This window comes from Anabas testudineus, chromosome 21 (genome assembly GCF_900324465.2).
Source record: "Anabas testudineus chromosome 21, fAnaTes1.2, whole genome shotgun sequence".
Lineage (NCBI taxonomy): Eukaryota > Metazoa > Chordata > Actinopteri > Anabantiformes > Anabantidae > Anabas > Anabas testudineus.
The window spans coordinates 5,653,638-5,677,716 of NC_046629.1; the positions used below are offsets into that span (position 1 = coordinate 5,653,638).

Genomic DNA, 24,079 nt, shown 5'->3' on the forward strand with positions numbered 1-24,079 from the left:
TAATAAAATGTCAGGGGCTAATTTATCACCGCTGACGTTTCTTAGAAATAATTGTCAGATATTACAGCTGTAAAACAAACACCGCAAAGTTATTTTCAATTTTATATTTATGTTCCGTAATTTACATGAGGTCACTGATAAATGAAGTTCGTTGTATATTAGTGTGATAAAATCTCTGCTGTCTGCTGAAGGTTAAGAGGTTTAATGTTTATTAGTTTCCTTTTCTGCTCACTGCGTGTTCACCGTAAAACTTCTACATCACCAAAAAGCCCATTTCTGATGTTTATTTTGTCTGTAGCTGTTTCCATGCGACACCATTTCCATTTCTCTAAAAAAATAACATTTACTACGACTCTATTAAAGTTTTTACTTCTGCGCATAAAACGCTTCAGTTGCAGTTTACTTATTGCGCCACAGCGACGTCACCGAGGCCTGCGCACGTCTCCGGCCGCATCTGGTCCTAACAGGTCGCCGTGATTAACAACCTGGTGCTGTGTGTGGGTGTGTGGTGTGTGTGTGTGTGTGTGTGTGTGTGTGTGTGTGTGTGTGTAGAGTCTGTACGTGTTTCTATTTATATTCTGTCCGCTTTTTATGCCAAAAGAAAAAAAAAATGACGCAAAGGGAAATAAATCTAGTGAGGATGCGCCGAGATGGAAAAATCACAGCGCAGCTCCACTGTGCGTGTGCGTGTGTGAGACCCTGCAGGTATATTATAATCCTGAAGAGGTGCGTTTTCAATTAAAACCCTGATGGAAGAAAGTTAAACCTGCAGGGATACTAAATAAATAAATAAATAAATAAATAAATAAATAGAGAAGACAAGGAAACGATCTGATAAATTAATTAACACGAACTTTTGTTTATTTGACCAAATTGCAACTAGAAAATAAACGTTTTTCAGTGTTTTCTAACATGGATCCTACAATTGGACTCGTCTGAACTCGTTTCCAGCGTCTTTGCTCTGGTCCAGAGAACTTGGCGGTGTTTCTGCACAGATTTGATGTTCGGCTTCCTTCTTTCGTAATAGAGCTACAGGTTTTAATGTCTGCTGTGTTTTAAAAGACAACAGGTTTCAGCTGGAGAATCCCTGAATCTTTCCACAATATATTATAAACTGTAGATGTCAAAGAACTAAATTATTTGCAAAGCTGCATTGAAAAATCTTGTTTTTAATTCCTTTATGAGGTTTGTTAATCAGAACATTGTTATTAAAGATTTTACAAACTCTTATTATCGTGTCTCCGTCTTTTTCTTTTCTAATTTTACTTTGTGCGCCAACAAAAGTCTCGACTTCTCTGTATCTGGGTTTTTTGTATAAACAGCAGCAGGATGGTGAACGAGCGAGAATAAGAGTGGGTGAGAAACAGTAGAGAAGGAAAAACAAGAAGGAATCAAGGAGGGAGGAATCGAAATAGTGTGGAGGAGGCAAAAGAGGAGGAGACAAGAACGATGACAGGAAAATAAAGGACAAGAAGGAATTAAAGAATGGACAAAATTAATGGAAGCAAATATAATTTATGAAATAAATACCTTAATGTCGATGCTCATATTACTGCAGGTGTAAAATAGTCTCTCTAACATGATCATGTGCGAGGGTTCCTGTGAACAGCCAAACTACAGCAGGGTTTTACAGTTGGGTAGAAATGAGTGTGTTTAATTACTGTGGACACATGATTGTAACCGTGTGTGTGCAGTTACTGTGCTGAGTGTGTGTATTATTTTAATTAGGCGTCTGTTTCCTATGGCAGAGATGCACAAGTGAGATTAATAAAGTTTAAGATGCCACAGGATGATAATAAAAGTCAAAGAGACAAAAAGGATGAAAAACTGAAAATAGTAAAATGAGTAAATAATAAATAAATAGAAAGCCTCCACCTTTGAATCACCTCAGTGTCCGTGCTCAAATCTTTACCTCTAAACTCTTGTGGAGGCCGAGGTGACACACTGGACCTGCAGCAGAGTCTGAAATCAGCAGGTGGCACAATTATTCAGTTGCAGAAGCCACAAAGTGCAGGACGTTTAGCTGTGGAGTGACAAGCAGCTGCTCCGGGAGAAAAACAAAACTCGACAGTCCAAACACGCAGAAAACATCTACAAGTATCTGTTCTGTAATTGTGGAAGCTCGGCTGACGATGGCGTTGACGTGTTTCTAGCATCTGCCCACACAGTTAGAAACAGCCAGTGCGACACACACACCACCCTTAACGATGACCTCAGTAATAATCATGTACATTAATTTATTCTTTACACCGATTCGTGCGACTGTACAGGTGTCCCTAATAAAGTGGCAGCTGAGTGTATGTAACAGACAAACATGTTGTGAGTGTGGAGACTGACCCGAGCTGACACTACATTCCTGAGCCTCAGTTATTATCTCAGTGTGGCCCGGATGTTGTTCAAACATTTTGCAGCAGTAAACAGTTCGGTCCTTATAGCTCTGAAATAGACTAAATATACACGCTGAAGTGATCTGCAGTACAAAGACACGACTTCACTTTAGGTTTTTAAAACCATGACGTGAGTTATTACACGTTTTCCTTTTAATTTTTGCACCACAAAATCTTTCACGTTTTTAACTGTCTGACCTTTATTTATTCACACATATTGTGTTTTGTACATCTGTAGGAGGAGTAGGGCAGTTTTCTTCCATCTATCCTTTACTTTTCTTTCTGTTTTGTAAACTGTGTTGCGTTAACAGAAACCTCCAAACCCTAAAAAATAAATAAATCACATGTCGAACCATCACTGAATCTGGTTTGAGTATCTTTTATCTGCTTTTATTCTGTGATTCGTTGTATTTTAAATGTGAAAGTCAAATACGTGTAATTTAATAAGTAGCTTTTATCTCTTCAAATAAAATGATTTTCATTATTATTTTGACAGCAGAGAAGTTTGTCTGTGCAACATTTTAATTAAGGAGCATTAAAAGAATATTGATGAAACACCCGATAAAACGGGCAGATAAATGAACAGCAACGTCTTCAAAATGAGTGCTCAGTAAACGTCCTAGAACAACTCTTCTGTTGTTGTTTTGTTGGGTTGAGACCCACGTTACCACTTCGCCCAAGTGAAGCAGCCTCCTCATTTATTTCAATGAGATAAAAGCAGAAGGCAGAAAAGCAAAAGGTTCCTCCAACAATCGGTTTTCAGTCTAAACACCAGTTTTCCCCTTGAATGGTATAAAAAAGCAAACAGTCATCAGAGTATAATTGGTTTCAGTAGTTAACTACTGAGCGTGGAGTTGTTTTTTTCGAGCCTTGCTGCCTCTCAGCAGAATCCAACACGCTGTCGGACCTCTCTCAGGACCGGGGCCGCCAGTTCCCGGGCCCTGTGAGTCCCCTGAACCAGCACTTTCTCCAGATGATCCCGGTCATTCCTCAGCCTCTCGATCTCCTCTCTGATGGGGTTTAGCCTCTGGATCACAGCCTCAGTTACGAGCTGCTTATAGGCTCCCGTATCCAAACCTCTGGCTTGACACAGCGCTTCCTCCACGGTGATCATCGCCATGGCAGCATGGATTGTCACCAGGTTAGACACACCTGGACGTGTCTCGGGGTCGAAGGTGACCTCAGAGGTGAAGTCGGTGACCGCGCGGCGGATCTTAAGGGCGATGTCATCAGGAGAGTCTGTGATGGTAATGGTGGCCATCGCTTGGGGGTCAGATTTGGACATTTTAGCAGAGGGGTCACGGAGGGATTTGACCTTTCGTGTGGAGCCTGTGGAAGAAAAACAGACTGATGAAACAAAATATTAAAAATATAAAAGTACTTTAACATATCGTTAAGCTTTGTAAGTACAGTGTGCTGATTGATAAACACTTCCTGCTAAATACCGTGTGACTTTCTCCTCTAATCAGAAGTTAGAGGAGCCTGTATTTAGCCTGACGAGCCAAACAGCGTCATGCGATGGGAACCTCAACGAGCGACTCTGAGTTTCTCGATGTTGTTGATGTTAGGAGAACATTTTACGTGGAAAGTGAAGGTTGCATGTTCCCCTTAAACCTGATTAGTTCTTTTTACAAATAGAAAACAAACTATAAGTAATGATACTGTGGGATTTCCTGCTGCAACTAAGTTCCAACTCTTTTCTTTCCCATCAAGTCGTCCACATCCACCCCACATGCCACGTCCTGTCCATCACCTCTGAGACTCTCTTATTTCAAACAAATCTTAAGATAGATTTAGGTTTGGTTTAAAGCGGAAGGTGGTGACTTGAAGCTTTCATTTGAGAAATGAAGATGAGATCCACACGTCAAATATTGCTCCTGGCTGCACAAAATAAACCTCTTAAAATAAAGTCATCTCCAGGACGCCGCCCACCTAATATATTATAACTTTATTACTGTGATACAAGAAGAAGAAAATATTTCTTCAATCAAAGCTGCATCTTGACTGCATCTTTTGCTTTTATGACACTCATCATCAAGGACAATGAAACTGGGATCTGAACATGTGGTCCGTGTGTGTGTGTGTGTGTGTGTGTGTGTGTGTGTGTGTGTGTAAAAACTATGAGTAGATATTTTCAAAATAAAACATTTTATTGCTTGTTAACTCTCTGTTGAAAGACGACATATTCTCTAGAATTTCGCTTCACTGTAACATGTGGTAGGTCGCTCTACTCTGAAAACAGACATTTCATTAATTCTTCTTTATTTAACAGATATAGTCCTGGACTAGAGAACTGAAAATAAAGTATTCATTAAATAAACTTCAAATGCTAAATGGTTACTGCTCATGCCATAAAATATGGTAAGAACAACGTCCGCGATGCCCCCTATATCCTAGCCCCGTGTTTCTTGTCTGTATCTCGACTGTCTAGAATCAAACAAAGGCAAAAGCATAAACATTCTTTATTATATTATATATTATTGACCTCTCTTCCTCGTTTCCTATCAGTGCAGAAAGTACATGAAACCTTGTTTCCAATGCAAATCAACCAGATTTTTATTTTTAATGGAAAATATGACTCTAAAAATGAAAAGCTACTCCCTGCTGGTACCAGTCGTCGTTTTTTTATCATTTGTAGCTGTGAAACTGATGCGTGTGTGTGTGTTCTTACTCAGGAGAGCGCGGGGTTCAGGGAACAAGTCTCCGTAACGGTTGTTGAAGATGCGAGCGAGATCCTGAGCCAGCTCTAAATGCTGGACCTGATCCTCTCCGACGGGTACGTGAGTGGACCTGAGAGAAGATCCCAGAACAAAACATCATCAGCAGCTACAGAGTGAGAGAACAAGAGCTGAAATACGCAGCGAGAGTCGAGCACGAATCGGAGACACTAGAGATGGAGTCGTCTCTGCACCATCAGTGTCTTTGAAAGGAAATGGAGTTTTGGCTGTTTGAGTAGCTCGGTGAAGTTTTATCAACATTTTTACAGGAACAAATATCACACAATTCAACAACAACACTTGACTTCTTGTGCTGAACTGTGTCGATAAATTTCAGCCACATAGTGGGAACATCACTCTGGATCAGCCACAGGCAACAAAGATCAATACCTAAATGCTACCTAAATAAGTTTTCATGATCAATATAATAACATTTACACTTTATGTGGCATTTACTGCGTTAAAACGTTTCTGTCATTTCATATTTATCCATGCACACACTGCACATTTTCATGTTCAACTCAACTGATCAAGACCAGAAGTAATAAAATACAATTAAACACATGCATTCGCAAGAAAATAGAGTTTTAAAAAGACATCACTCGTTAAAACACAGAGCTCATTGGGATTTAATTTATAAGACAATTATTCAAACCACTTCCGACTGAGTTTCTCTTTGAGATTAAACACAGAATGGCCTTGGCTTTCGAATACAAAGATGAATCTGCTTTTGAACACGCAGGATGACTGCACATGTCTGTACGCTCCAACAGTAACAATGGCTGCCGTCAACAACCTCAGCAAAAGCACAGTGCACGACCCGTAACGAGAGAGGAAACACGGATAAATGACTGAAAACGTCTTGTGTGAATGGAGTTCTTACTTGTAGAGGAGAATATCGGCGGCCTGGAGGACAGGATACGTATAGAGACCAACGCTGCCTTCATTCCTTTGTTTGCTCTTCATCTGGAGTAAAAAATGGACAAAAATAATAAGAAGCACAAGCAGGAAGAAGAAAAATAACAAGAACATCAAAATCAGACTGAACAGAGGGGAAATACTCCGTCACTCCACACAGAGTCATTTTCACTTTTACGACTCATCAGCTCTCACACACACAGGATACGGATGAGCTCCTGTGACCTGTTCCACTGTGATTCAGATTGGTTCATGTGGTGAATAAATAAAGGTGTTTTCTATGTAGTAACGAAGAACAAGAACAGGGAACGTCTGGTTCATTTGCACTTTATTACGTATTTAAACTGAAAGAAGCCCTTTGGCAGTCAAAAGAGAGGAATAAAAACGATAGAGCTGACAATAGGGATACTGGATAAGTGCCGGAAATTCAGTGGGAGTAGAAGAAGGAATGCTCTTAATTTGCATCTATTAAAGTGACGTTAAGCACAGACGTGCTGATAATCGAATCAGCATGATTCTGAACCAGTGTGGGAGAATGAAGAGGTCCAAATGCAATAATTAAGCCAAGATATGCAATTTACTGTAAAAAGGAGCCATCTTCAGACTGCAGCAAGATTCAAAGCTGGATTTTGAGGGTTCCTCCCGGTTTAATTGTGTTCAGCATTGAAATAAATACTTCTGATGATATAGTAAGTACAGAAAAAAAGACCAAGTTACAGAATAAATTATTGACAATGCAGCTGCACAGTGACAGTATCTATGATTATGTGCACAGGAATCAGTTTAATCAGAAAAAAGAGATTCAGTCTGTGCATCAGGAAGTAAACTATGACTTCATTCTGGTATCTGTAAGTAACCAGCAGACACTGTTTCCCTGGTTTCTTTCCTGTCATTCTAAAGATGTTTAAATAGTGATAGAAGTGGTTAAACAACAAGCACTATTCACATACGTCTTAATAACCTTATAGGAGTCCAGCATTTCAACTAGAATCAAGAATCGATTTTTTTATGGCTTGTAAAGCGTCACAACCCACTTTTACTGTAAATTATTTATAGAGGTTTGTTTGAAAAAAGGTTTTCTTCACCAAAGTTTACCATTTGTACTTCAGCTACCTCTGAAGCTTCTCTACAGACTCACTGGTCATTTATCTGATAATTTTTTTCTATGTGTGTATATTTATATCTTATCGTGTTCGTGTTTGCTGTGGGACACCTTAACGACTCACCTTCCACTGAGGTAGGTGGCGTAGGCGGGGCATGCTGGTCAGACAGCCGAGGATCCAGGAGAGCTCGGCGTGCTCGGACACCTGCAGGGTGGAGAGACCGGGACGAAGTTATGTTTTATAACAACAGCAACACAAGCTGCATGTGTGCAACCGAAACCTCGGCCACCTGGCACGGACAGTTCTAGATCTGAGTATTAATACTTTAACTACTTTTTCTATCCATCAGCAAAAAACTCTCTTTTCATTTCTAATCTCAAATGCTGGGTTAGAGTAGTACCTATTTAATATTTAACAGGGTTTTACTACACGTTTACACAGAGGACAGATAATGTATTCATATGTACACACTGCATATACACATGCAAACTGCCTGTGTGCATTATGCTGACCACAAAGAAGAATACAAGAGATAAATAGAATAAATAAATTAAGCAGACAGCTTAAACAAACACATATGAAGGGATGAGGGGTGTGGTATGATCCAGCTGTGGTGGAGGAAGAGGAGGGTGCCCCCCTAGCGCCTCCAAGTGGGAGAGAAGTGTACTGCTACTGTGTACGTTCAATCTGCCCTACACTTCTCACAAGGACAGGTGTACACACCTGTGTTCAGCCACTTAACACTACTCTCACATTAACTTAAGGGGTTTCTGCCTGTTTCTACTTTTGTGCATTAATAGAACAGGAAACAGTAAAAACTTTTGTTTTAATTAATTTTTACGAGTCTTGAGGGCACAAAACAATCCTGCATCTGTGGTTTCTTCTATTTGTTGGAGTTAGTTCCCGTTCCAGTACGAGGGTCTGATAACAGATGGTGTTAGCATGTTGGACAGATTATAAAGCCCCTTTAGGCAAATTTGTTATATGCGGCGTTAGCCTATATAAATAAAACTTGATTTGATTTTTAATCAGCTGAGGTTACATAGAGTTTATTTACTGAAGCCAATTACTTGAAAATTAGCTAATAAACACTGGTGCACTGCAAATAGACTTAAATAGACATCAATTCAATGTTGTTACCTTGTTGCTTGTTTACAAACTCAATTCAGCCTTTCACTGAATTATTAACACGCCATCTGCTTGAACTGTTGTTTAGCTTTAGGTTAGTGTTCGTTTTTTCCTATTTGCATGTGGACAAATTAATAGCAACATGTTGTGGAGAAATGAAGAGGTGAAGGCTAATGTAGTATCGCTTGAGCATCTGGCAGTGGTAAATTAACTCTAACATATCTGCTTTCATGGAGGCTGTTGTGAATGTAAAAAAAAAAAAAAAGAAAAGAAAAGAAATATGTGTGTGGGTACGCAGGAAATATCCTTCTGCTTCAGCAAATTAAAGTTTATGGACGCTGGCTGCGTTGCCATCCTCTCTTTCTCTTGTTGCTTGAAAAGCATTCTGCGGACCGTGACGTCAACACCAGACAGCGGGGACATAAACCAGGATTTCAGGCTAGCATGTAGGGGGTCGGTATTCATTACACGCTGCAGACAGACAAGAGATGGGACAGATGTCGATGACAGCGCAGAAAGAGATGGATATGGTTTGAAGTGCAATAAAACTCAGATATTTAAAGGCTTGGGAAGAACAGGGCCTCCATTCACGCTGCATGGCAAAAACGCACCGCAACAAGAGATATGCTTATGTTACGGATCATGTGGGCATGACATTGATAGTGACTTATACAGCCATGACAGCGAGCATGACCTTCAAAAGGGGACTTTAGAGAACAGTCCAGCACAGTAGATCTACCCCCCCACCCTCAGTACTTCTATGAAACCCAGAGGTTTTGTGGATCTGCTGATTCATTCACTTCACTTTTGATGCACTGACTTCAGCTCGTCACCAGTTCAGTTCTTTTTTTCTCCCTCTTCCAAATGAAGCTGAGTATTTTCTTTGGCCAGTCATCGTATTTTTACATGTGGAGCAGGCATGTTGAACAGGAGAGTCGCCTCACTGCCAAGTTATGTGGCATGAAGCTAAACAGGAATAAAAATAGGACTGAATATGTGTGTGTGCAGGACTGGTAGAGAAACGCATTTGAACTATCTCACACATACACTTCAACTTCTAAACTTGCAAGAAAACAACACGGCAGAAACAAACAGCTGTGGTTTCTCTCCCCGTCCTTACTGAATTTAACCCTGAAATCTGGGATCTGCTGTGCGCTGCAAACACTGAATTTTTCATTATTCTTCAGTTTCTTTACGTGGCTGAATCAGGACTTAATGACAATTTATAGTAGTGTGGGTTTTTACGCTTTTGTAGCATACAGTTAGGAATCAGGGATGCCCAGCAGGTAAATATCAGGTGATCTAAATGAAATAAGCAAACTTGGGAACGAAGTCTGACAAAAGGGACACTCGCATATACTTTTACACGACTCCAGTGGAGCATTGATTAAGTTTTTGTTGGGTAACTGTAGGAAACGTGTAAAATAATGTGCAGAAATTTGGCCTAAAATAATAAAAAAAGAGTAAGATTTGGAAGAGAAGAGAGTGAGAGTGAGACAGCTGAGCGTGCAGAGGTGGGTGGGTGCATGAGGGAGTTCAGGTAAACCGGTGCTGTTGAGTTGACAACTCTGTAGGCAACAGTCAGGGCTTTGAACGTGATGCAGCAGCTACATGAAGCCAGTGCAGAGATCTGAAAAGTGGTGTAACGTGTCACAAATGAGACGTGCTGCTGCATTATGGATGACCTGAAGGTGTTTGATGGTGCAGCTGGTGAAACCATCAGAAAGACAATGCTGTAGTCAAGCTAAGATATGACCAGACACACTAAATAAAATAGTGCTGAAACCATTCATTAGTACTGATTAACCGACTCACCTGAGACTGTTGGAAGAGTACAGCTCTCTCTGGGTCAATGCCGCAGGCCAGCAGGCTGGCCGCCATGTCCATTATGTTGCTCCGGAGTTGGTTCGGGTCCTGAGGCTGGGTGATGGAGTGCATGTCCACAATGCTGTACAGCACTGAAGGATACTGGTCCTGCAGGGCCACCCAGTTCTCCAGAGCACCCAGATAGTTCCCCAAATGGGGCACGCCAGTCGGCTGAATCCCAGAAAAAACACGTCCACATCCTGGAGACAACTAGAAAAGATCATTTTGTAAATTTTATTATTTTAATTAATATTTTCAATTAGTAAAATACAAACAAGATGACTGCTTGTCACACTTTCATTGGTACTTGAACTTCTAAAAATAAAGATCATGTCTATAACATCATGCAGCAAATATTCGTTCATTTAAAACTTAAACTAACAACAAGAGAAAAAGATAATGACACAAAAGGCTGTGAAAACTAGTGAAGTGAGGTGAGATTAGAGTTTGGAGAAAGAGAGAGCGAAGGTGAAAAGGTGAGAAACTAGAAAGAAGCCTGCAGAGACTGAAGTGTCAGTGTTCAACTATTGGCAGGTTGGACGCCAGCAGCAGTCTTGTATTTCTGGGATGCTAACTCCATGGCTATCACCTCTGTTCTCTCCCAAAGAATGCATCACCTCACTGGCCAACAATAACACCTAATTATCAGTGTAATCAACTTCAAGGCCTGTGTTAAGACAGAGACACATTGAGAAGTCAGATTTACCACACTACATGCAGCCGCCACATCACCAGCATTAAAGTCTGAGCCGTATTTTCAGAGGTGGATTTGAGACAGCAGCAGTTTTTTGACTTGCTCTAAAGGAACGAAGGAGATCATTGTGTTGGGTAAGACTGGTCGGGTAAGACCGTCTTATTTCTTCCGGCACTGGCCGACTCCTCTGAACATTGGCTTTCACTCTGCCCTGCTGGAAGGGAGTCGTAACCACTGCTTGTGACACCAAGCACCACATGATACAATTAGAGGGCACCTGTCATGAGACATGAAACCACACTGGCATCTAAAATCTAGGGCTTCTTCACCAAAGTCTTTACACGGTAGATTAAGGCTTCAGTAGAGCATAAAAAACACAAAGACACAGACAGGAACAGTTTTTTATTTCCTTCTTTTTTCGTTGGGCAACTAGAAAGACAGTGTTCAACATCTGGGCAACACAAATGAAGAGCCCACAAGCCGGGATGCAGAGGTGTTGTGCTGTGGTTTGGCAGGATGCTCACAGTAACAGGTAAAAGGCTGGAGAGGGATCATGTCTTTGTTAGAGTGTGGAGCTGGGTGGAGGTAACAACAACTTCCATTGGCACTACAGTTAGCATTTTACATTAGTTCTACAACCTCTAGAGCAGGTTTCAAGTAAAAGCAGCTTTAAAAAAAACTAACCGGATCTTGCTAAACAGGTTTTCTGGAATATACATCCCTGCTAGACAAACCCAAACAAAAGGTGGTGAATTATTTCACATGCTGCTGTTTTTCTGTGACAGTAACGGAATTTATGCAACATGTTTAAACATACTTTTGTTTATTTGGAAGTAGACATTGTAATGATCAGCTTTTCCTGCATTTAGTTTAAAATTCCTGAGATGTATGTGCAATAATATCTTCATTGTTGATTTAACAAAGTGTGTAACTGATTAGCAATCCACAGATAAAAACACGAGTCCACAGACAAAAACTCATTGCATTTGACATGTAGCTTAGTAGCTACATGACACATTGATAATGAATGATGCTCTGAGCATGGATGCAGCGTGCTACCATGGTGCAGGTCAGTCAATGTCCCATAAGCCAAGTTAGTGTAGCTACCAAAAATTAAATAGCTAAAGTTAAAAATGCAATTTACAACATAACATTTAACAGTTCGACACAGAAATTACGCACTTGCATTCACATCACATTTAGAAATTTAAACTAACCAGTGCACAAAATATAAACAATATAAAAAGCTTCAGAAGTCAACTGGTCACGACAGACTGAAGCCAGCTGAGGTACAAGCACAAAACCACACTCAGATGGCGACAAACACTGTCAGAGACATGGTGTTAATTCATACTACTGAGAGAGATGGTTTCAAATATCTTTTGAATCTTTTAAACTCAATATACACAAACTGTCCGGCTGAAGATATCACAATCCAACAGCTCTGCCTGTAATGTTTGGTTCATGTTTCCAAACTATGGTGCATAACCAGCAGGTTTCACATTTTGCCATTATCATTTGATTATCAACAATCAGATAATGGCAGAAAGTGTCCAGATATTTTTTTAATTAATATCACACGCCTCTTGTTAAATTCATAAACTACCCATGAAAACTAACCTTGTGTTAAAGTTGACACAGTTATGGTCTGCTATCATTTTCAAAACAAAGAACCCACACTAATGACGACGTTACGTTTGTTTTAGCTCAACATGTGTTGAGGGGCTGTCTACATCAACAGCTGGACATTTTAACAGAAGAGTTTTTCCAACTCTTCCCCCTCAAACCTCATGGGATCTGTGTGTTATCACCTCAAATCTGACTGCTGATAATATATTCCTTAGTTGCTCTCCTTGAGGTTATCATAACTAATCATTTAAACCTGAAGCTTTCAGAGGATATCCTCTTCAGTCACCGTTCAGAGAGTGGTTATCTTGACAGCTTGCTGAGCCCCATCACATTCAATCTGACTATCAGACAGGCTCAGCACAGCATCTGAGATCAGGTAACAGCTGCCCTCTCACCAGCGTTGCCCAGAGTTTCGGCATTTTCCAGCCCAGAGGGATCAAAGAACAACTGCTCGGAGGCCAGCTTGGTCCACAGAGTCTCAGACTATTGGCCTCAGGGAGCCAGTTGCTACCCGGCAAAAAAAGAGTCAGGAAGGAACTGGGTGCTTATGTCATTATCGACGGGGTAATTGCACTGGAGCACCGCTGATGCTGATAGCCTCTTAAGAGGTGTCAGGATTGATTGGGGTGCAGATGGGCCCCAAGTCTGGCTCATGTATTTTCTCACCTCAAGTCGACATGGCAAACGCATGTTCCCCTCTGCTGTGGCCCCCAGGGGAATCCATTAGCTATGCAGACATGGTAATGATGTCATTTGAGCCAATCGGGTGTCAAATGAGAGTCAGCACCACAGCTAACTAGCCACTGGGCAATCATGGGCTATCGCACATCATGTTGCTTCTCCAAACACCTCCATGTTACTGCTGGTCAAAGGAAAGTGTCTCTAAACATGTGCTTCTGTAGCTGTTGGATGAGAAAGTAGGTTACGCAAGAAAGTAAATCAGCTACTGCATGATGAAAGAGGAGAAGGCAAATGTTGTAAAGCAGTTAATGTTTGTAATGAATACGGCCCTGCAAAGCCAAAAGTAATAAACTATTATCATTTAGCTTTCTTTTCCCATGGATTATACTAATTCACATACGTGTAGAGTGCTTTATTTCCTATTAGATGGTTTAAGATATAAAATAAGGAGCAACAATTTGACTACTTATATGCCAAAATAATTTGATTGTTCTGCTTATTTAATTATATATCTGCTGAGCAAACCTGGAGACAGTATTCAGACCTCTATATGAAGTTATTATGTGTTGTAGGTCACAGGACTATTTTCTAGTGGTTGAAATATTCCAAGCATGTTGCGTTTCATGATGTCAGCACATCATGAAACACAGGTGTTTTGTCGTTGACGGCTTTTGATGAACAACTGCTGCACTATGACTAATTGGGCTTTGGCACAACACACTTGAATGTGTCCAGTGCAAAACACTGCATTGAGCTAAACAGATCAGCCACAACAATAAAACCTCTTGCATAATATTAAACAAGTCCAACCCTAATACCAAAACAGCATTTACCCATCCAGGCATGAACCTCTGAAGGTGCCCTTCTGGTATCTGGTACTAAGACGTTGGCAGCATTTTCAGAGTTCTGTAAGGTGCACTTGTTGCTTAGGAAAGCTCATATTAAAGCTCATATTTTACACTGACAGGCACAACGTTGTCATACATTGTCACTAAAGTGAGGAAAGCTTTCCTTCCTTCACATCTGCCATATGCTGAATGCGTTATGCACCGTGTGTGTGTGACATTAACACCAACAGCCAAAAGGTTAGATACACTAAAAAGCCATGTTTTCACACTTGCACTACCTTTCCGGGAAAAAGTGCTCATTTGTCAATGCGTGTATGTGCATGGTAATCTCTGTAGGGATGGTGGTCATGTGCAAACATAGACATACGTCCACACGTGTCATAGTCATTGCCTACATCAACATGAGAGAAGCTGTGAAGGTGTCTGTCTATATGAATTTGACAGCTCACATCAAGGATCAACGCTGATGGAAAGAAAACGATCAGACAGCTCATGAAAAAAAAGAAACAGGAATGTGAGCAGATCTTGTGTATAAGCTCTATTATTAAACGTAAAACAATAGTCAACTGGAAAGGATTCAGTTCAGTCAAGGCCAAATAAAAAAAAGAATCAGTCCTGGATTTCCTATCATTTAAGAGAAAATATGGTTCCAGGAAACATTTCTCTTTTCTCTTTAAAGACTTTCAGAACCCTGGGAAAGAAAACAAATTCATCATTTCAGTGCAAGATACAATGAAATTACATCCTCAGAAGAATGTGTGAGGATGAGAAATAGCACTGGGGAAAAACTGAACAGAACTCCAACACATATTCAGTGTGTAGTTTCACAGGACAGGGATTTTACGAATCTTTCTCTAATCTAAGTAACTCCTTCTGTAGAGGCCAAAACATTCACCTAACACCTAACAGTGAAATAAAATATGGACCTGCAAAAAGCTGGAACAATGTGGAGACTGCACTTTCCTTGAACTGATCTGACAAAATGTTTTATCATAAATGAGATCATGCAGAAGTTATAGTAAAAAAAAAAAAAAAAATCTTCCATATATCCGGACACTAAAATGCATCTCATGGCCTGTTTGAATATTGCTTTCTTTACTCAGTAGTATATTGGTCACTGTAAGAAATGGCTTCAATCACGGGTCCAGATGTATAAACAATGCACTAAACATAAATACACAAAAACCCTGCACACACCATGTGATCATGCATAACCTATCGTTTTCCAGAGGCAACTATAAATTTAATGATCGGCAGAATAAAAACAACATGATGTAATGTTATATTATAGTTTTGTTTAGATGTTTTGTCAACTGTCCAGCACTTTTATCCTAAACCGTAAAGATGCCATGTTGGTAAAGAATTAATCGAGCTATTGTTGAGAGGTTGCAGCGTCGAGCATGTCCAGACCTACAGTCTCGCTTTGCTGCGTGTTATTAATCACAGTCACAGTTTTGGTTGGGCTCAGACTTGCAAAACAGTGGATTTCTCTTCTCTGATCTGTTCTGGGCCGCTTTTCGGAGCTCATACATCATATCAGAGACCGGGAGTCCTGGAGTGGCACACTGACATCTCTCTCACTGAGGAAGAAGTGGGGGGTGGCAACGGTCCCCATCATTTCACTGCGCCAATTTCAACACATCTCAAAACCACCTCTGGGAGAATCACCGCTTGCCCCGCTGTGAATTACTATCAGCTCTTTGTAGGCCAAGGAAAACGTCCAGATCTGACCGTGGCTGGAGCGCATCGAGATGGACCTACAGATGGAGCATTTTCGTGGCTCTCCCACTGAGCGTTCGACACACTGGATCCAGTGTTGTTCTTCTGTCCTGAGTGACACACACACCCCATTAACACTGCTGAAATGCACCTTGACACAGCTCCTGCTTTTCCTCTCTATCGTTCTTCATCTCTGTCTTCCTCTCACTTTGGGACCTGTTAACGATGGCGACCAACAGAGCTGCACTTCACTGAGGTATCAAAAAGGAAATGGGGCTTACTGTATTACACCCCTCTTTATCCCTAAAAATGTGAGTGTGTGTGTGTGTTTGGCTAAGGTGGGAACATACCACAGCTGGAAACAAAGTGCATATGTCCACAGAGAAAACATGCACACAGGAATGTGTATGCATGCAGAGAAGAAATGGGGCAGCAGATAACACAAGAAAAAAAAAGGAAAAGAATGTGATGGAGGAGGCAAAGTGGTAAAAAAATAAATAAGAATAAAAGTGTTACTACAGTCAAGACAAGTTTTTTTCCTTTTTTCCTCCCAGAGAGGGGGAGCAGAGGGGAAGGTCCAAAAGGAGCGTTTGATTAAATCTGCGGTTGACGTGTGGGACAGGTGAGATTGATGAGGTTCCTCTGAGCTTCACACTGTGCGGAGAGCGGGGGTAGAAGAACAGAATGCTGCAGTGTGGCGGGCCAGGGCTCGGGGCCCGCTCACGCCGTGGGGTCCCTCGGCTGATTAATGGGACTGGAGGCCCTTCAAAAACAGCACTCCCCGCAGACAGGGCCCGACGGTGCTCCAAAAATAACCAGGCAGGGAAGGCAGCCCCAGACTCTGGCTCTAACAGGCTGCAGCTTCTGAAGGATCCAGATTTCAATGTGGCCTGAGGTGGGGCGTACGGGGGGGGGGGGGGTTACCTAGAGAAGCAGCCTCCTCGAGACAGGAAACCGTAATCTGGCTCATTAGGAACTAAATATTTAATGACTTTTCTACTTTATGGGAACTGCCAAACAATGACAACTGATATCGTATCATATTACCTTCATGAAACTGACGCCTTAAGATCTAACAACTAATAAATAGACCTTATGGTAAAATTGTTTTGCCAACTAATGCTTCCACAGTTCAGATTTAACTTCCCTCAGATTTAACGACACATTATATTATTGTAGCAGATGTAATCATATTATGATTGTGTTCAGATTCAGTGTATGTTTTAATGAATCAAAGCTAAATTAATTACCAGAGACAACTGCAGGGCGTACAATGGGAGGAGGTTGACAAACCACAGGACCGAGTTCAACCACAGAGTGTGTGGTTGGTTTTAGGCAAGAAAAGTACTGTGGTTAATAATAAGGAAAGAATGTAATTTTGTTTAAAGTTCAATAAACACATTGTGCGTCAAGTTATATTTTCTATATTAAGTCAGACCACACTCTTTAATAACCGTGTTAGGTTATAGAAAGACCCCAGCCAAGTGCTCTGAGCTGCGAAGCGCCACTACTACTTACTAAAAAAACTGAATGTTGTACTTCAAAATTCTGGGTACACTTTAAATATGTTCAATATTATATTTGTGACTTTCCATTTACACTAATTGTTAACAGAGCAGTGTTTTGCCAAGAATCAGAAAATACAAAATGTACTTAGGAAACTATTTAATTTATAGTCTATATATTGCTTTTTTTTAAATGTAATTTTAATAAAAATGTGATAATATAATAATCATACGCATACATTCTGAGTTAAAACATAAAAAGTTCAACATGCATAACACTGCCATCTAGTGGTCTGGAGTTTAAACAACATAAAATGAATCACTGCCTAGAGTTTGTGTTTAAATTATTAATTAAAAATAACAACAGACAGGGTTTTGAATCAATACAGTATCACACAATATTGCCACAGTAAAGTTCAGTTCAATTCAGGCATTCAAATTAAAGGCGATACAGGCTTAATATATCACAGTAATATGCAATATGTTTGCATTAAGAATATAAGCAAAAGTATAAATAATCAACATCCTTAGGCCACAAGTCACATCAGCATACGGCCTAGAGAACCAGGGCAGACACAGTGTTACTAAACCAAACTAAAACCGAGTTACAGGATGTAACCAGCCACCAGCCTTTGTTTTAATGTGGCTAAATGGCATCATGTTTTTGAATGAAGCAAATGCCAAAGCCTCTATCACTTTCTTCCAGCTCCGATTATAGAAAGTACCACTGGCAAACAAATTAACAGAGTTTGTTGCTGTTGTTGGCTGAATCTCTCCTCACATTGGTCGCGTTTGTGTATGAGCGGTTAGTTTCAAACACAACTCGCGAATCACAGATCTTTGATTCACATGTTTTGCTGCCAAACCATTTCCAAATGACAGAAGCCCTTTCTTTTTCAAACAAACAAACTAAAACACAAGAAACTAAAGCTTGTACGTATATGATTGGCTAATGCAGCGTTTTGGGATGCGAGTTTTGCAGATGACACCCCCGCCTTGCCAAAAGACTGTTTTGACTGCAGTGAATATGACACGTGAGCACAGCATATAAAAAACAATACAAAATAAATGTCAACACCTTTTTAATGATAGCTACTGACAACTGGTTCCTTCATGCAAACAAGGATTAAGAAACTGTAACACTGTACTCTGAGTTAAGGCCTGTTGAGACCAAAGCAGTTTGCCTACAATATGTCCATGATCACATGTAGAGCAGCTGTGTGCAGCTGGAAAAGCCAAGACTAGCTTAAATTATATGTAACTTTTTTCACTGTTAGATAAACACAGTCATGTCAGAGCTACTTGTTTCCATGCAGTCAGTCCTTCCAAACTGTTTCCAATAGTTTTATTTAACCACTTCCTTCGCCGCCTGTGTTAACAATGAACATGTTTAATTTCATTTCACTTACAGGAAACAAATGACTGACACAAGCGCTAATAGTACCTGTAAAACACATAAAAGTCACAACAGAGCAAAAAATAAGCAGCACACACCTCATAAATTATCAATCTATAATTATGGTAACACTCAGAGCGAACCACCAGCAGCAGCTTTTCTGAAGAGTCCAGTCATTTCCTGCTGCAAAAGCAGCGTCTGTTGACTTGTGTGCACCTCAAAGGCATGATACCAGATACTTGGTACGTTTTAATTAAAAATGTCAGACGCTCAGCAAAATGTGCTGGATCAAAACAAGTAAGACTCCCCTGGTGCCACTGTGGGTACATGTCTACAGGCAGTTTTGGTAATTCGACTTGGCTAGATATGAATAAAAGAAAAAGGAATATGTTGACATATGGGATAGTTTTAAGAACAGGGTAACGTGCACAGAATCTGGGTGAGGGTCCTGGCTGGAGAACGACTACGACAGACCTAATTACACAGAGCAGACTGTTGAGAATTAGTGGTTTTTCTGACAGTTGAAAATAAATAGGGCAGTTAATGAACATCCTCAAAGGAGAGGCCGTGTTTCCTCACTCTCGCCAGCCTCTCCCATGTGGTGCGGGAGCTGCACTAATGGTTTTAGCTGACACCCGACTCAGTGAATTTGGAGTGAAGGAGAACAGAGAAGCAAATTAGAAGTCACTTCCTCTTTCCTGGAGCCCCGAGTTGACATGACTGATATCAGACAATAATGGGACCACAGGCGAGAGACGGCTGAACGGGCTAGAGGTTAGTGTAGAGCAGCGGGGCTCTAGGGAGGACACGCTCTTCAAACACACACTTAAACTCAAAACTACACTGACTGAATTCACTACTCAGAGTAAATGAAATTATGCAGCACTTCACCATCACCTTTGTTTTGCCTTGTCATCAAGAATTATCAACTCTGATTTAAGACTGAGACTAGTTTGTCACTCAATTTTAAACAACACTATGTCTTATTAATTTTGAGCAGCCACTGCATTCACACAAAAAGGGGGTCTGCCATTTCAGCATTAGTCTTCTATAAAGCTGAATAATCAGGAGTATATATATATATATATATATATATATATATATATATATATATATATATATATATATATATATATATATATATATATATATATATATATATATATAAAGGAAAAAAAATAAAAGATTTTTTATATAATTAATATAAAAAATATGATAAAACATTGAAAGTATTCAACTTTTGTGAACTTGCTGCAGTTGGTTAAGTTAAGGAAAATCAACTGTATACATTAATATAAAATCAAATCAACTGTGACTGAAGTTAGGGAATTGGCAAATTCAAAAGCACACACACAAAAACAAAGACAAAACAAAACAACAACAAAAATAATTGCCTCTAAATGTGATACAGGCAGTGATTAAGTTGCTTGTTTGGCATAAGTGATATGATGATAGGAATGATAGGATCATAACTTTTAGGAGACACGATAAAGCTTTATAACAATACTTATGCCTAAACATTCTAGCTTAGTATTCCTTCAATAATTACTGGAGGACAGAACTGACCAATAATAAATCGCTAATGACAATAACACTACAACCGTCCAAGCACAAAACACTTAATGCATCACAAGAAAACTTTTTTTTTTTTTGTTTCCCCAAGTTAAAACATAAAAAATAAAAATAAAATAACAGCTGACAGCAGTTTTCTCCTCTGCTCAAGTCATGTTGGCAAATTACTACAAGTTATTATCACGTTATTGTCAACATTGAACAAAATTCTAAAACATCTGACAAAGGTCACACTTCGTCTTTGCACTGGTTTGTTGCGGTCCAGTTTCTCTTTTTTAAACACATTTTGCACAGTGCAGAAAAACCTCCCAAAAAAAGCATCTTGTTTGACGCACATCACACCTCGGAGCATTGTGAGCGTGCCTGTGTTTGCACTCAGTCGTCCACATTTGGAGAAAATTAAAACAAATGAAAACCAACACTTCAATTCTCCTGTTATTGCTGGTAATGAAGGACTGCTGTGATGCTTTTTGAGCCCCCCCTACTTTCTCCCCTCTCGTCACACACCTCTCTCCAACCTCTGCAGAGACTTTGCCTTAACAAAATACAGACGGGTTGGCGGTCAACATGCATACTGCATTACAGCTCATACATCAACCAGCAACGGGGCTTTGGGCAGATGGGTGAAGTTTCTAGCTGATTCGTAATGCAAGAACAGCTCAGTAATTAGAATTGTTGTCGTACTGAAACACACTGGTTATTTTAATGTGTCCCAGGAGACTCGTTGTTTGCCTTAACACCCCATTTGCGTCTCAGAGGCAGCCGTGCAATAATGGGAAACCCTAAGCAGAGTTGTAGTAGGTGCGTTGTTTAAATCCAGTGAAGTAAAAAGTTAAACTTGAGGAGCTACTGAGGATATGATGTCACATTTAAGACTGGAAAAGGAAACTGAACAGAGTAAAATTAAGACAGAGTATGGAAAACATAGTTACAAACAAAAGCTACTGAAGTAAAAGAAGGTTGTGTGTTAAAGTAAAGACAGGTGTAATTTAAACTATTTAAACTAACTTTAAATTTAAACAAACTCATTCAGGAACTGTAAAGTAAAAAAAAATCCTGATATCAACCAATAACTGTGATTTTTCAGCTTTGTAAAATCTACAAAGAGCTACAGTCAAATTTTTATGCAAAAACAATTGTTATAATTTTCTTTGTTTAGCTCAACTTAAGTTTCTGATTTCCTCCATTTCCCAGGCTGCCTCTTCTCCATGGACTGGACTGGTTTAACCATGATATGGTAGAGCCATTTTTCTTTCATCTCTTCTTTGAGAAACAGGAACTTCAGTCAGAACACCAAGGCTGACGGCTACTGCTGAGGTTGAAAGTCTCAGAAAACCCTTTGTGCTGTCAAACTAAATGCAGCTGCTGTAAATACCTAAATCCTGCTGCAGTTTCACAAGTATTCTCTGCATGTCTTTACTTTTTAAAAACAGTTTTAGACTAATACTGACAGTCTGACACACTTGCACTTGAAAGCAATGGACTGCAAATAGACTGTATATTTATTTATTATTATAATTTATTTATTATATAGTGTTAGACTTCCTGCTCAGAGCACAGTGCAGATACTAAAGATGCAATAAGAACTTAATCAATTTTACTAATAGACAACAGTGCACTGTAGTTTAATGAAAACAAATGTGTTTGGTGAATTGGAGAGTATTTAGTTCTGTTTAAATCAGGGGATTGTGTGTGGGAAGTAGTTCATGGTGGATTTTGAAGCGATGGTTTAAATCACTGTGCTGTTATAGGCGTTTCTAATCAGTTTGAAGACGTTTTTGTGTAACTAATAAAATTTATGGTATTTAGTATTTAGTTTGTCTCTACACAACTTTAAGGAAGAATACTTCCATCCTCATGTTATATCATGGGAGTGAGTTCGTTGCTTTCAGTTTTAACTTCATCTGCCCACAGCACTTGTTTCCAAAACCATCAGGCCTATTCAGATCTTCCTCTGTAGACATCAGATTATGAGATTTGCTTCTGATCTCTTCGTGTAGGTCCAGTTTGTGCAGCAACAAGTCCCAGCAGGGCAAAAGATGGCACCTACTGCTGCACCCTGCTACTGACAAGCATGTAACTGTGCACCAGCACTCCTGTAGCTCCTCTGCAGTCTTACAGGGATTTATTTCCGCCTTTTCTCCCCAACAAACATCCAGTTTTACCATAACATTTTCTTGTCTTTCAAAAATAGTTTGCCACAATTAGACTACAGTTGATTGTAAATATCTAGCAAAAGTTGTATATGCTTCTTTTTAGGGATGTCTCAGCTACAAACACATTTTAGGCACAGCACACCACCTCTACACTACAGTAGTTAGCACACCTGCTGAAAAGGTCACTACTTATTATAACAGGTAGTTAACCGAGAGACATACAACATGCTCTCCACTGGCATCATGTAACTAGGACCCCTCATTGTAAATAAACAATACCAGCACTGCAATTCAGAAAATCTTTACACGAGAGGCTAAAACCCGACTGGTGGATGAACAGGTGAACACACTGAGTACAAACAAAAAAAGAAATCTAGTTTCAGTTTAATCGTTCACATAAACTCTCTCGGCTCGAAGTCGCTTCTTCGAGCTGTGACACCAAACTCCACAGTTAAAAACATTTTCACCGCAGTACGTACCTTGTTTTCAGGACAGGCTCCAGCGGAAAACAACCTTTTCGGAGAAGTTAACTTCTGAATGAACCTGAAGAGATGTTTCATGTTAGTCTGCACAGGGAGCGCCATCTTGGATCGTGACCTCATACTACGGTGGCTCTGAAAGGACAAACTAACAGCGATTCATAAATGCGGACAGTGAAGGTGACAAACCCAAAGTGAAATTTGTTTGTTTCAGAGCGATCACGGCGTTTTGTTGATAGATGATTCATCATTTATTTTTTCTTTAATTTTATTTAGTCATAACTAAAAGAGACAAATGTGAATATCATATTGTAAAAAAGTCACACACTCATTATTTCATTTATAAGCTTCTGCGATTTTTTTTCTGCCCAGAGCTGCATTAATTTTTCACCTAATCCCATACTCCTGGAAGAAAAAATCCATTGATGGAACAATCTGGTCATTCAGTATATTCAGGTAGTCAGCTGACCTCATTCTATCGGGTTCATAACGTTGCTGAACCTTGACCTGACCAACTGCAGCAACCCCAGATCATAGCACTGCCCCCACAGGCTTGTACAGTAGACACTGGGCATGATGGGTGCCTCTTAAAGTGTAATCCTTTTATTTATATTAATATTTAAAAGTTATTTAATATTATTTAATTTCCTTTAGATTTTATATCAGTTGTTTATTTTCCCCATCATTTTTTTATTTATTTTTTGTTCAGCAGCCAATTCTCGCTTTGCCTGTCCTAATTCATTCACTAATTTAATTTCATTTTGAGTTTCTATCTTAAGACAAACTAAAATAAGAGTGTGAGAAACTTTTTTTCATAATTATGTTCAGTAGTAAGAAGATTGACAGCTTCTCTGCCACCTCTACTTTCGGTAAAAGGGTTATCAACATGCAGAGTTACAGATTTTAGTTTAAAGTATTAATGTGTCGTGGGTTTCAATGTAAAGTTTTAGCTGAGTGGTATAACAGTACTCTGGATTACAATGATCTGTCCCATGTCTGGTGATTTTGAAGTTTTTTCTACACATTTCAATACAGAAACACACAGTCATTCAGTCTGAGCTCCAATAAAATAAGAAAACAGGGATCTTGAAGACAGTTGCTTAAAGTGAAGTACAAATATCTGGCTCTACTAGCTGAACTGTACACCAGCTGCCTGCACTGATATGTATGTGTGAGCCTATGGAAATGGAAGATATGCAGTTACACACTCTCCCACCACAACATGTACAGTAGGCTATAGAAATGTGTCAGACATGTGCGGTTTCCTTATTATCTGACGTC

At 39.8% G+C, this 24,079-nt stretch overlaps 1 protein-coding gene across 1 annotated transcript; it reads right to left on the reverse strand.

The window, feature by feature from the left end:
* Positions 1-1,848: 1,848 nt before the first annotated feature.
* Positions 1,849-22,937, reverse strand: wars2 (tryptophanyl tRNA synthetase 2, mitochondrial). The gene is made up of 6 exons (XM_026375742.1): positions 22,799-22,937; positions 10,069-10,329; positions 7,249-7,329; positions 5,988-6,070; positions 5,059-5,177; positions 1,849-3,716 (listed from the first exon to the last, which is right to left on the reverse strand). Exons 1-6 carry the CDS (start codon positions 22,919-22,921, stop codon positions 3,268-3,270), a joined length of 1,116 nt encoding a protein of 371 aa, XP_026231527.1. The 5' UTR covers positions 22,922-22,937; the 3' UTR covers positions 1,849-3,267.
* Positions 22,938-24,079: the final 1,142 nt, after the last annotated feature.

What these genes read in the sequence shown, in the direction of transcription:
- wars2 (XM_026375742.1), bottom strand. Translation starts at nt 22,921, where the DNA reads ATGAGGTCACGATCCAAGATGGCGCTCCCTGTGCAGACTAACATGAAA. An exon ending in GAGCCTGTCCTGAAAACAAG is followed by an intron (nt 10,330 to 22,798) that starts GTACGTACTGCG and finishes GATCTTTTCTAG; the next exon opens with TTGTCTCCAGGATGTGGACG. An exon ending in TGAACCCCGCGCTCTCCTGA is followed by an intron (nt 3,717 to 5,058) that starts GTAAGAACACAC and finishes TTTCTTCCACAG; the next exon opens with GCTCCACACGAAAGGTCAAA.